This window comes from Epinephelus moara, chromosome 14, assembly GCF_006386435.1.
Source record: "Epinephelus moara isolate mb chromosome 14, YSFRI_EMoa_1.0, whole genome shotgun sequence".
Classification (NCBI taxonomy): domain Eukaryota; kingdom Metazoa; phylum Chordata; class Actinopteri; order Perciformes; family Serranidae; genus Epinephelus; species Epinephelus moara.
This window is the reverse complement of record NC_065519.1, coordinates 25642939-25655707: the sequence shown is the minus strand read 5'-3', so window position 1 is coordinate 25655707 and position 12769 is coordinate 25642939. Positions and strand designations below refer to the sequence as shown.

The 12769-nt window shown below is 45.7% G+C and overlaps 1 protein-coding gene across 4 annotated transcripts in view; it reads left to right on the top strand.

Annotated features, from left to right (window-relative positions):
* tiam2a (TIAM Rac1 associated GEF 2a) overlaps positions 1-12769 on the top strand; it is a 106661-nt gene that overhangs the window by 84498 nt on the left and 9394 nt on the right. For 3 of the 4 annotated variants that reach the window (XM_050062728.1, XM_050062726.1, XM_050062727.1), the window contains exons 16-19: positions 8626-8859; positions 10189-10257; positions 11225-11350; positions 11848-11956. In XM_050062728.1, the coding sequence (XP_049918685.1) occupies positions 8626-8859; positions 10189-10257; positions 11225-11350; positions 11848-11956 (538 nt within the window). The remainder of the gene's footprint in view (positions 1-8625; positions 8860-10188; positions 10258-11224; positions 11351-11847; positions 11957-12769) is intronic. The other variant, XM_050062729.1, reaches the window with a different exon arrangement.

Here is a 12769-nt window from a genome sequence, read left to right as displayed (position 1 = left end):
TCTTTTCTCCTCTCTTATCATGACTTCTCGACTTCAAAAGGATACGGTAGATGCCTACGGATATTAGGTTGTATCATCTTCTTCAAATATGATCCCGTCTTCCTCGGAGCTAAAACAATCTCCTTCTTAAACTTAAGAGAATCTGCTTTGCCCGACTGGGTTGTGTGTGTGTCTGTCTGTGGGATGGGAGTTTGGAGGGTAATTTAGGGAGGTGTGTGTGTGTTATGACTAAGCCCATCAGTTGCCATCTGGCCGTGAGGAGGCTAATAATCTGGGTTTACAGCTGTCAGTGCAGTTAATGCTAGCCCGTCTCGTCAGTCCACTCCACTGTAAACAAGTTGGAAAGACAGAGCTGGAGATAAAAACGTAGAAAGAAGGAGCGACGGAGGGACCAGCAGGGATCCGGATCCAACATGACCCGGATCCGGGGGGACTGACCCCACCAGTGGTGCCTGGCGCAGCCATGGCAGTAGCCATAACGATGGTAGCCCCAACGGTGAACGATGAAGATCCCCAGCCGTGCCTCTACCTCACCACCTTAATGGAGCTCTTCATGCGGGACCAGTCGCCCGCCCAGGCCCTGTGCTCCCTCCTGGCCATGTGCTGGTTCTGGCCATCCGGCTGCGAGCCAGAGGAGAAGAACCTGTTCCTGGGCTCCGTGCTGCTCAGTTTGGGACGGTTCCTCAAAGACAAGCTGGCCTGCCTGGCTCGGGACATGGCTGCCTGCCTCTCCTGCCAGAGAGACGTCAAAGGGGAGAAACAAACGGTAACTATGGGCTGATGAGCTCCTTGCTGGTGGGAGTTTTTTTTTTTTACTGAGGCAGCTGATACTATGAGCGTTCTCACTTACGCTGCAAACTCTCACACTCCCACAACCTTCTGTGTGTATTAGGTATAAATATCTCCATGGATGAGAGTCTGGTGTAGTTGTACAGTTGGAGAATTCATTTGCCCTTTTTTTCATTTGCCCTTGCCCTTTAGTTACATTTTATTTGCATTTAGACAGTGTGAAAATATTATAGCATGCACTTACAGTATCAAGTGCAGTGTATGAATTATTTGCTACAGTTTTAGCCATCCTTGTGGCATGGCTCTAGGGTTGGCACCGATAGTCCGTTGGTCCACCACATCGGTCTAGACTAAAACACATCAAAAGCTGTGGTATGTATTGCCATTAAACTAGGTACAGATACCATAGACTGTAATGAGATGGACAGCAAGTCTTCACCCATTTAAATTACACAAAAAGTATCCTGGATATGGCTGCTGCCATCTTGCACTGGTGACATCATTTTAAACCAGATTCTGCGCAGTAACGATCTCTGTGCTATCATATTCTCACTCATTCATTTTTTTAGTTTGGCTCATGTCCCATCCTCTAGCTGTTTTTTGTACCAGGCTGTAAACATATTTTTTTTCTGCTGTTACGTTGGGCATTTTAACATGGGTGTTCATGGGGGTTGATTGGCCTCTGGAGCCAGTCTCAAGTGGCCATTAGAGGTACTGCAGCTTTTGGCAATTCCGCACTGGCCTCAATTTGCCTTTCAGTTGCCACTTGATTTAGAGAGAATACCATGCTGCTAGTGTCCCTGCAGATTTTTAGCCTCGTCTTCTACCTGTTTGTCCCAGCACTCCCTCTCTTCTCAGCCCTATCCTGGTGATCTTTAATTTAACTGTTCATTAGTAAGATTTATAGTGTAGGCAGATGGGAAGTCAAAAGGTCATGCACCACTTTTTTGCTCTATCTCTATAGCCTTTATTGCTGTCCATGATGTTATCACTGCAGTATGGGCTGTATTAGAATTAACTGTATTGGTCTACTAGCAGTTAGAGTCTTTATGAGAGTGTACTCACTCTCAAACAGTCACCTTGTGAGCCTTGTTGGTCTATTATCTGTTAGTAACATGTCATCCATGGCAGTTGTATGGCATGTGTAGTTCAGGGTGCTCTGGTTCCTTCTGAATCACCTAGATTGAGCTTTTTTCCAGGTCAGGAAGGTAAATGGGGGCATCACAGGGATTGCCATTAGTTATTCCACAGACTTGTTTGTCATCAAGCCATGTTTTCCATTTGCTACAAGCATTTCCACTTAACCTTTCATTCAGTTTCAGGCATCTTGGTGGAGTAAGAATAGCATATAGTGCTAGCATTAGTTTGCCTTTGTACTGGCAGTCATGCAGTGGAGTGGATCTGAATAGCCTAGGGGACCCAGTAGAATGGGTGCTTTAATCTGAAGCTGGCTTCATTATTAAAACACACTCCTCTCCCAAAGTCCTCTGAGACTTGGCGGAATAATATTTGTTTAGGATGAATAATAAAAGGCGTAAATGGGCATGAGTGGAGCGAGACGGGACCAGCCCTCCCTCTCATCCTCCTCTCCCCTCCCCTCTACTGTTTGATTTATGAGCAGGCGTCTTCTTTTATTGAGCTTTGAAAAGAAGATGGCATCATGGCACTATAGCCCACTAACATGGCAAATGAATCACTGGCCTGCCTACCGGCCACCATGCCTCCCCCCTTTCTCTCTCATAGTGTCATGACAAGGCTGTTTCCTGTGAGGGATGGGTGAAGCCAGCCTCAGGGACACGCCTGTATTTCATCCCCTCTTCTTTATCCTCTCCCACCCTACGTTTGTTTGTTTATTTCGGCTAAGATGGGGGCCTCTCTGCTGGAGAAGCGCAAGGCTTCTCCTTTGATTTGAGCGGCGTTTCATCTGCAAAGCAGACTGAGCTCTGTACATAATGACTTCACTGGAGCGTTAAAGGGAGATGGAGACAGTGTTTAGTGTTTATCTCGCAACCCTCCCAGTTTGACAGCGCCAAGCTGTGTTTTTTTATGTGAGTGTTTACACCCAGCGCTTGGACAAGACAAGTATTGGAAAATGACACCAATGAGACTGAATAATATTTAGTGTTTGTGTGTGCCAAAAAAGGGGGGCTGAAATCCTGCATGGTAAGTGTGTGCGGTTACAGCCAACAGTGAGGATCATTATCGCGGAGGCCTCTGTATGCTTCAGACTAAGTGCTTGTTGGGTAGTCCAACAGCGTCTGGAACTCCATCATCCCCACTTCACACAGTGATTGGCCAGCTGTGTGTGGGATGGAAAAGTAGGCGGGATTAGAAGAATCTTCAGTGTGATCCTCTGGACATTGTCTGGAGTTGATATGAGAAAAAGGTTTTGAAATGTGGTTATAATAAAGCCAGTTTGCAAAGCAAGTTAGGTTTAAATGGACAGAGCTGTCATCTGTTTATTTATTCCATGTGAGAGGACCCTGTGCAATGTATGATACATGTCACGTTTTATTCTTGTGCGAGGCCATAGTTAACATTCCTGCCCCGTTACCCCCCACCGGCTCAGAGCCTCCCACTTTTGAGTCAGCCATTCCTCTGTGTGTGGAGGTAACAAGCCAGAACAGTCTGCATTGTACTGATGCTATTGAGGGACTGGACACTGATACAGCCCCCGGCCTCTCCATTCAGCTCTCTGGAAGTTACACCGAGGTCACATGGAGCCAAAAAGGAGGGGAAGAACCGGAGGAAGAGGAGAGAGGAATGGGGGATATCTGGAGGCAAATGGACAGAGGGAAGTAGGATTGATGGCAGGATGTGAAAGTACAGATACAGGAAGACCAGCGCTGATGGGAAGAGACGGACAGTGAGAGAGAACATAGATGCCAGGGGAAAAATTCCCCTCTATTTGCACAAGCCAAGTGGCCAGACCGTCCGCTGGTGATTGATATGCAAACTAAGCTGGCAGCGTGCACTTTTTCCTCTGCTTACGTTCACAGAATGGCAGGGCGCAGGATCAATGGCTCGATCCCCATCAAAGCCCGCTCCACCTCAGAGACATAGGTGTGCTCAATACTGAGGCTTCTGACCCTGGGCCTAGCGGCGAGATGGGCAGCAGTGGACACTAATGAGAGAGCAGGGAAGAAGGAGGAGGATGAGAAAAATTGAAGAAGAGACTGACCGACCATCATATTGAAATTAGAGGTGGATGGAGATAGAGATCTCCCAGACGGTCAAGCCAACTATTCACTTCTGTTGCGGATATTTTCTCTGGTTCAGCAAAGTTGTATAACTTGCACATCATCTCTGAAGCTGTCATGCCAGCATCCAGGGGAGGCAGGCTGCGTAGGAAGGGCTGCTCGCTGGCCCGAAGGACCCAGCGGCAGGCCACAGCAGCATGGAGGCTGCTCTACAGACTGCTCTTCATGGTGAGCAGAGGATGGGGAGAGCAAGTGAATATTTAGAGATTAACAGTGTTTATGCTCTAATATTTGATGCACTTTATGAAGGGGCCTCATTGAAAGCGACTATAGAAAGTCAGTAGCACTTAGCTTTGTTTTTAAGTGTCACTACGCCTGAAAGTGAGTGGGTACAATAAAGGCTTTTTGGATTAATATTGATATACATGTGGCTGCAATATAGATTCAGCTTTGGAGTGAAACTGTGAGTGGATTTGTAGAAATCAGGAATTCTGCTTGATGGGAAGGGTGCGGCATTTTGTGATGAAACCCTTTGCTTTGACATCAAAAGGATCTAGTAAGTGGACGTCATATACATGTGTGTATGGGAGTTGGCTGAAAATGAAAAGAAATGCCGCTGGACGCCATCAGAAGGAAACCGAGTAGACAGAGACAAAATGACTCAACAGCTTCTCACTTCATTTTTTTTTTTTTTTTACCTGAGAAGGTTGACAAAGACCTCTTTTCTAAATTGACTTAAGGGCATACATGGCGAGAAGAGGTAAGAAACATGATCCAGAGCTGTCAGCTGTCAGAGAGAAAACCTGAATAGGAATTCACAACAGCACTGTCGGATCCACTCTTCTTTCCTGGCTTGCTCCCGGGCTTTTCTCCCGCCTCCGCTGGCTCCCGTCCTCGGCTCTTAATTGGTTATTTGGGCTAGCTGTCAGTCTGTGTTGGTGGGATTGTTGTGAGGCAATGCAATTCCTGAGTCATGACAGTGTGTAGCTCCCCTCCCTTCTGTTTTTTCTTCTCTCCTTCCTTCTGCCCACCTTCTCTCGTCACGCTCCAGTGCAGGTATCTGCCATTTAGTGCTGATGAAAATCTTAGTTAGGAAGCTGTGTGAGAGGTAAAAGTGTGTTTCCATGTGCACGGTGTTCCCGAGCGTCCAATTAAGCATTCATGCTCTTTTTTTCCCCCAGCTCTGTGGCTCTTCCATCATCTCGTTCGCGTGTGCGCGAGACGAACATGAGCCCATGCCCTTCCAGTGTGTGGGTGTGATGAGAATTAACTCAGCACTTGAGTGGCGGTGTGTGCTAGCAGACAGGACTCCCCTTTGCTCTGGGCGCCTGTAGCCGAAATAAACGGCAGATATGACTGTTATCTGTCTCCACAAGGCTGCTCTCCCCCCGTCTGGAGCGACCAGTGGGCTGTTTTGATGAATATGTTTCTCTGATATCCTTAACCTCAGTGTTTCCTTTAGGCAATCTCCCCCTGTCCTCCCGCCTGGCGCAATATGGAGTTTTCCCAGCGAGCGTATCAGTAAATGGAGGCTAACTGGCGTTGTGTGTGGCAGCATCATCAGCGTCTGAAGTTTACTTTATGATCTTTAATGGGATAGTGTGTCTGCAGCTGTAGTTACATGGCTGGTATTCTTAGGTTCATATGAATTCCCTCTAAATGAGAAGTGCTACATGCATGTTGGCTTCCACATAATCAGAATAAATGCTTGCAAAACAATTTTCCCCATCAGCCCAGATGCTGAAGAAAATGATTGTTGGCAAAAAATATATTTTGTACTCAATCAGAGAAAGTAGCACTTTCATACTGTATAGACCTCTAGCTCAATCATAAGCACAACAAGACCATTTTAGCCATGCTAACAGGATGGCAGTGTTGGTCGGTCTGTCACCTGAAACAGATGTTTATGATCCCTTCAGGATGAATCGGAACAAAATTTCAGTTTGACCGATACTTTTGTTTATGACCTAATACCTGCTAAACTCATGAAATCCAAATCAGCTTCAGCTGTACTTTGTGTTAGGTGCTAATGGGCAAATGTTAGCATGCTAACTAGCTTAACTAAAATGGTGAACAAGGTAAAGATACCTGCTAAACATCTGCATGTTAGCATTGTCATTGTGAGCGTGTTAGCATGCATAGAGCCTCTCACAAGGGCTGGTTTTGGTATTATTCGAAATAAACCAAATTGCACGTTTACCCGCTGTAGGATGAATAAAGGATTTTTCGTATCTCAAACCAGTAACAAATAGTATCAAAATGTGTTGAGTCAAATGATACCTGCATTTGATCCTTTTCGTGCCGGGGATCTGATCCTGGACCGTCCAGTCTCCCCCTTGGATCAGCAAACCTTTTGTTGCTGTCAACTCCAGAACCCCTTTCTTTGGTCAGTTCGGCGTCTGCCCAGTTAGCACGAGCCAACACAGTAGCAGCGGTTAACATCCAACACCGACGGTCCCAGCAATCTCGCATCGACATTGAAACCTTTTAATGGTTGTGTGATGCTAAATGTTAGCCCTGTCACTATGTGTGTGCGGCTTGGCGGACTCTCAAAACTGTCCATGATGCTGAGCTCACACTCCCACAGCAGGAAACATTGCAGCCCAAACTTGACGTAGTCTGGTGAAGTTGAGCAGGGAGGAGGAGTTGCCACCAAAACATTCAAATTTATGGCAATACTACATGCTACTCCATTCACATAATGGGTAACGACTGAAGTACTCTATTGGTGTCAGTATTTTCTGTCGACTTGTTGTGACCATTCGTCGAGCATGTATTTTATTGTCAGTCCTGTCAGTGTGTGTTAACATGCACAGGTATGTCCACAGGTATATGTGTGTGTCTCCAATCAGAACCTCCCTCCACCAGCGCAGAGGGAGACATTAAGTCCCCTCATAATTATCATCCCACATTCAAAGAGCTCCAGAGTGGAGCGCTGCTGTGGGCAGCAGATCACTTGAAAGAGGCTTAGCCCAGACATACATAGAGGACACTGAGAGGCATTTCCCCCTTCTGTCTCTCTCTCTCTCTTTCAGTCTGTCACTCTCACACAGACTATTTTGCAGCATTGGAGGGCCGTCTCTGGAGTGACCACGCTATAATGAGCTAGCTGATGAGTCGCAGGCTTATTAATGGAAGCCTTGATTGTGTGTGGGCTCTCTGGGAGTGGATGGTCAGGGGTTCTGGGTGGTAGCTCACACGAGTTTCAGAGCTGAATGATTCAGACAAGCTTTCAAACACTGCTTGGAAAGTGCGTACGTGTGCGTATCGATGCCTGCAGTGTCAGGATGAAGGGTGTATCGATCCAGTGTGTGTTGCTGTACAGTCTTTAGTAGTGAGCTGCACTTGAATGCTTGCTCATGTGAAGCCCTGCACATACACAGGAAGAGTGCTGAGCAGCTGTTTCGCCTGCCATCGCGGCCGCCCCACCATGCTGTGTTGCTGTGCAGCGGATTGGAGCCTGCTATTACTGGCACCTATCGGCCTCTGCTGATCCTAGTGACTGGCCACAGATTATAATTCTACAGCATGTAATTCACTTGGAATAAGGAGGGCTGGTCATCAGAAGGCTATTTTTAGCATAGCAATCACATCATAATTGATGGCTTGTGCACCACAGTTTAGCACATCTAGCTTGAATAGCTTTTCAGGTGAAAACTTAGGATGGATTTTGATTGTGTAGAAACATTAATCATAGTGCTTGAAAAGCATATATTATACACCATAGTGCAATATAAAGATGGCTACAGATTTTTTCCCTCACTGCTTATTTTGTACATCCTAGGGAATAAAACAGAAAGGCTGATAATGGTTCATTTTCTGCCACTGCTGCTCACAGACTAGAAAATCACACCTGCCACAGGCAAGACTTCTCACTATGGTGCCTACGGCTGATGTTAATTTCCCTACCCCAGGCAATACAGTCCAATATAAAGCAATGCAGATTAGCTGTTTCCGTTAAATGGTATGACGCTGAGTTGTTCATGGGGATCCACCTATCAGAGAAGTACAAAATGGGCTGGAGGAGACTACATTTTTGTGAATGAGCAGAGGTACTGTCAGCTAAATTAAGTAAATGAGATGCCTCCACCCCCTCTCCCCCACCTACTCTAATACAAACTATTACAAACTATTACATGACCACTTGGGATCTCCTGGCATGTCAAATTGTCTGGAATTGATGTGACCACAGATCTGCACAACTGTCCATTATGGATTTAGAAGAATAATGTAATGTGATAATAATGCTATCTACAGGGATATCCAGTTAGTCTTTCAGATGCACTGTAAAGTCTTTGATGCAAAGCCAATTAGCACAGAGTGCATAACTAAATCTCCATAGCGCACTTACTATACCCAGGAGAATTGCTGGCCATGTACAGTGTCGAATTATATACATCATTATTTTTATACAGCTATGGAGCTGAAATCATTAGTGGTGAATAGTTAAATGAGGGAGGTAAAAGGCTTAGATTTTTCTTTTTAATAGATCCTTGAGAGCATGTTCCTGTGCAGATACATGCCTGTGTGTGCATGCACTTTATTACAAGCGTGATCCTTATTTTAATCCAGCTGTCTGCTGTAAACCCTGAGCTGCCTAACCTAAATACACCCCTCTCTCTGTCGCCCCCTGCAGAGCGTGGACACAGTGTGCACTCTCTACCAATCCTTCCAGGAAGGAACGGGCTCAAGCACCGGTGGTTTGATGGATGACACCAAAGGACCTCCAGCGAGGCAGGGAGGGGAGGTAGGGTCTGGTCCCACGCGAGAGGCCACCCTGCTTAGACCTTGCCCCAAGCACATGAGCGCCACTGAGAGGTTACGTAAGGTCATCCAGGAGCTGGTGGACACAGAGAAGTCATATGTCAAGGTGAGGTCGCAAAGCGTTGACTGCTGTCGTATTAGAAAATCTTATAAGAAGCTTACATGAATATTTAATGAAATCTGTCACTTGTTTTTACTCCTCAGCTGTAAAATCATATACTTTCTTCTTTTATAATATCTGCATATCAACTCCTCTAGAGCCCAATAACTAACGCCTTATATATCTTTTTTTTTTTTAATCGGTTCAACAACTGATGTAAAAAAACATAAATATGGTTTTATGGGGTTTTATGTTACATTTCTTGGCTGAAAGCAGTTAAGATTACAGGAAATTACTGCTCCCAGGCAAGAAATAATCTAGCACGACTCCCTTGAAAACAACAAATTGTGTGTCAAATTTGTTTCTGTACAAATTAAAAATAAATAAATAAATAAATAAAAAAAGAGAGAGATAATAAGCCAGTTAGTGATGGATTTGTTAACTTCGGACAGAGCTAGGCAAGGTGTTTGCCCCACTTTCCAGTTTTTATGCTTTGCTAAATTTACTGGCTGCTGGGTCCGCGACATATTTAATATCCAAGTATGACCTTCTCATCTCAGTGTCAGCAAGAAAGCAAATAAAAATGCTGATCTTCTCCCTTTAAAATGATGCTTAGGAGCTACATGGGACATGGAAAAGAGGAGAAATAAAAGGAAAGCAGTTTTCTGTGTCACAGTTAGAGCTCCTCCATCCCTCCTCCTCCTGTCTAGCCTTATTTATCTCCTTCCCGCCCAGTCATTTTGTTGCCCTCCTGTTTTCCAATATGACCTTTTCTTCCCTGACGCACATTAGAGAGTCACACTCATGATCTTCTTGACTCTGCGACACTTGTCATGGCTGGCACTTTTTCCCCCTACCTCCCTCATGTCCTCGTTTTTCATTAAGTCCCTTTCTCTGGTGCACCCCTCCTCTTCAACTCACCGTTGATTTGTAATTGAGTGAGGAGATTGTCTTCCCAGAGTGCCTTGATGCAGGCCTGCTCGCCCGTATCCATGCGCCACTAGCAACTGAGGTAGTTTGGGGAGGGGGGCGATGAGGAGGAGGAGGAGGAGGAGGAGGAAGCTCATAAATCAACCTAATGAGAATATCTCCGCTGATACCAAGACAAGCTACAGCCACATTAATGTAGTGGGGGGTGGGGGTGGGGATAGAGGGAGAAGATGGAGGAATGAGGTGAGGGACTGAGGGAAGGAGACAGTTAGAGGTTATTATGGGAGAAATACAGTGATTTGATGATGGAATGGATTTTAAAGGACATGAAGGTTAAAGGATAATGTTGACTATTGCTGTTTGATTCCTTGTCTCTGACCTTCTTCTCTTTTTTTCTGTGCACAGGACCTGGCCTGTTTGTTTGAGATCTACCTGAAACCCCTGCAGAATGAAACCTTCCTCACGTTGGATGAGGTAGGTGGCAAGTGTGTGTGTATGAAGTATGGTGAACATTATAACAACATGCAGGGAGAGGCATGTCCTGGAAGGTGTTGAAGCTGTATGGGACATGAAATTTATCGAGTGTTTATTATCCTGAGGTGACGTAGATGAACTCTGCTCGGCCATATCTCCCTCATTACCACTGTGACTGGCTGGAGGACAAATTACCATTCCCCTACACTGACCTTCTATCATCCCACAGGGACGTAACAATAAAGGCTAGTTTAAGAGTAAACCTACCGTTTCAACACTCACTTCAGATTCACACACCACAGTGTAGCTGTCGGCTGATTTCAGAGCATATTTTTCATTCAGATTGTGTTTTTTTTCTCCATTAAACAACACCTTTAACTGCATGGTGACATATAGTAGTAGCTGCAGAATGCTAATGACCTTAGTGTTGCAGTTTTCAGGCTTGTGTGCAGCTCTGTGCCACGCGTGACCTCAAACACAGGATGACTCTCCTAAGACTCACTAGTCAATAGGCCACTGAGCACTGGGGCAAATTAAAAGGCCATTATAGGACAGCGGGACGTGTCCAGACACAAAGTGCACAAGAGCATGTTAGCCCCTGAACGGCTTTTAATGAAGGAAGTGTTGACCCTGGGTACGTGTGTTAAGACAGTAGAAGTTTGTTTGGGTGTGTGCGCTGCATTTCTAGCAGGGCCATAGCTTGTCCCTAAGTGCCTCTGTCAGAGATGGAGCCATCAGAGTGGAGGTTTTATAACACCCCAGGGTGCCTGTCTGACTGACCGTTATGAATTACAAGCTATCTCTTTTTTCTTGCCTCATATTCCTTCACTCTCTCCCTCTTCTCGCTGCCATTTTCCTCTCGTACATCGTTATCGATCACCTTCCCACAATTCCGTACCACCACTCCTTTCTTAACCTCCTTCTATCCATTATCCCGCTAATCTTCTACCCTCATTCTCCTCCTCAGATGGAGAGTCTGTTTGGCAGCTTGCCAGAGATGCTGGACTTCCAGAGGGTCTTCCTGCAGACCCTGGAGGAGAGGATCGCCTCCTCGCCTGACTTCAGCACCCTGGAGACCCCCTCACAGTTCAAGGTGAGATACACATACTAACATATCACTGTATTGATTAAATGTCTCCAGCTTCGGTGTGGATTCCATGAGTATACAGAACATTATTCTCAAACTAGATGATTTCAGCCACTATCCCAAAGAAAGGTATGATCTCTGAGATCTTGAGGTTTATAAATAATTGAGGTGGTGTGACAGGAGCATCGCCGGCTGATTTATAGGCTTGACATGACAAGGTGTGGGGTCTATTGATCGAGGCAGCGGTTCACTGGTTGGATTGTGTGTTGCTGAAAGCTAGTGTGCTTGAGAGGTTAGGCGAGAGGGAGAGGACAGAGGGGCGTTTGGATAGGCTCCCGAGAGAGGGGGGACAGAGTGGTTCGGTCATGACTTCACATGTTCACAGTCTTTCATCCCATCTCTCTGTACTCATTTGGCTTTGTGTGGCATCACTCTCTGTCCATCTGTGTGTAACACTCAGTTGCTGTCTTTGTTTTTCTCTCATACCCTCTTGGGTTTTACAGAAGCTGCTGTTTTCTCTCGGGGGTTCGTTCCTCTACTATGCGGACCACTTCAAGCTCTACAGCGGCTTCTGTGCTAACCACATCAAAGTCCAGAAGGTCCTGGAGAGAGGTACATCACACACCTAAACACACAAAGAATACATGACGGCCTAAATACGCTCCAACTCCACAAAGTGAAATAGAGAATAGTACAATAGATACATCTGCAGACACTAATTCAAAGTGTCCCACACCCTTGTTAAATTCAGCTCCCTTGCACCTATGTTGCATCAGAGGCACCTTACAGCACTCACTGCTGAAGGTTTGGCCTCCTCTCTTCAGAAACAAATCAATTATGTACCAAAGTAAACGCCTTAGAGTGAGACTGTGGATGAAAGTGAAGTGAGTGATGCCTCTCCAGTTTACTGCAAGCTGTGTTCCACCTCCATCACCATGCACAGACACGCGCACAAAATATTAGAGCTGAGAGAAACAAAATCCACCTTTCATTTTGTAATGTACGGTCTCTAAACATTCAAAGCTATTACCTGTTTTACAAGCTGATAGAGTTTAAACAAACACATGCATTTGTTAATACACAGACTTTGGATAACCTTGTCCACAAACAGCGGGCTGTTACAACCTCAGAGCCCTAATAATTCCTTGCGTCGCCCTCAGCATGTGACAGAGTCGAAATTTTAAAGTTGATTTATGCTTGCTACGACGCCGGCCTCTCTGCCACTATTTGGGAACGCTGCCCAGCGCAGAGAGAAATGTAAGAAGATTGGCTTCTTTGCCGACATGGGGGGATGGTGTGGGCAAAGTGCCCCCCTGTGCTACTTAAATCTGCCCCATTACTAGAATTGCGTGGGATATTCCTCGAAGTAAGCAGCAGGATGGATGTTTAATAGGATTAGAAGAAGAAAAACACTCAGAAAAAGTC